Source organism: Terrapene carolina, unplaced genomic scaffold (genome assembly GCF_002925995.2).
Source record: "Terrapene carolina triunguis isolate 2854851 unplaced genomic scaffold, T_m_triunguis-2.0 Scaffold23, whole genome shotgun sequence".
Classification (NCBI taxonomy): Eukaryota; Metazoa; Chordata; order Testudines; family Emydidae; genus Terrapene; species Terrapene triunguis.
Window position 1 is genome coordinate 17273358 of NW_020664374.1, and position 1162 is coordinate 17274519.

The 1162-nt window shown below is 42.4% G+C and overlaps 1 protein-coding gene across 1 annotated transcript in view; it reads left to right on the forward strand.

Annotated features, from left to right (window-relative positions):
* Positions 1-1162, forward strand: part of LOC112103829 (ralBP1-associated Eps domain-containing protein 2) — a 139229-nt gene that overhangs the window by 91612 nt on the left and 46455 nt on the right. Inside the window, exon 13 of the mRNA XM_029910945.1 lies at positions 471-607. Coding sequence (XP_029766805.1) covers positions 471-607 — 137 coding nt within the window. The remainder of the gene's footprint in view (positions 1-470; positions 608-1162) is intronic.

Genomic DNA, 1162 nt, shown 5'->3' on the forward strand with positions numbered 1-1162 from the left:
GCGGCCAGAGCGCCGGGGGCAGGGCGGCGAGAGGGCGGCGAGCCCCGGCTGGGGCTCGGCTCTCCCCCCGGCGGCCAGAGCGCCGCGCCGCCCCCCTCCAGGTGCCGCCCCAAGCACCAGCTTGGGTGCCTGGTGCCTGGAGCCGGCCCTGGTCACATGACCCTCTGAGTTAAAGGAGTGGAGCCTGAAACTATAAAACTAAAACAATGAGGCTAAAAGGCATTTTTAACACTTGTACTTGTTCTGTGTGTTGAAAAGTAACCCTCCCACTCTCTAGAGCAATAGTGCCCTCCGTCTGTACCATCTAATATTATATCCCACCACCATCAGCTGCCCTTTCAATCCAGGAGGCAATGATTTTCCACTGTCAAGCTCAACTCCAGTCAATATTTACTACATTTGTACAAATGAATGGTCTAAAAGTATCAGTTGATTTTATTTTCCTTTGAGATTCTTTTATTTTCCTTTAGGTCCTATTCCAGCACATCTATTGAAGATGCAATGAAAAAGGGGGAAGAGCCCCCTATGCCACCACCAAGGCCGCAGAAATCACATTCCAGAGCCTCCTCCTTGGACCTAAATAAAATCTTCCAGCAAAACACACAAGGTAAACATTCTTACTGCTTATCATTCAGGTTCTAGTGCGATAGGTGCTTCAGAAATACATCTATTCTAAATAGCTAGCTATCCTTAATAAATATTTACATATACAATTGTTAATGTTACCAATATATTTCTGCATCAGATGTTGAGAAGATAATCTTATATATATATATCTTTATATATATATTTCCTTTGTTGTTCACTGAGGCTATGATTCAGGAAAGGATTCCTTTTCGGGAAAGCAGGAAGCCCCATGGAAGCCAATGGGATTTAAGCACATCCTTAAGTGTTGTCCCTAAATAGGGAAGCACTTAAGCACATAGTTTCATAGCTAACATATTGTTGTTAGAAAACATGTATGGCAGCACAACATTATTTAATGTTGTTAAACAAAAAATAAAAAGTTCAGTATTGGTGTCAGCAAGTAGTAAAATTATACAACACTGTGCATATGGTCTGATCTTTTCTTCTTATAAAACTGTTCACTGATGACTAAGCTTTCAAGATAATACTCCTAGAATACTCAAGGAGCTAATAGAGGAGGTATCTGAGCCTCTAG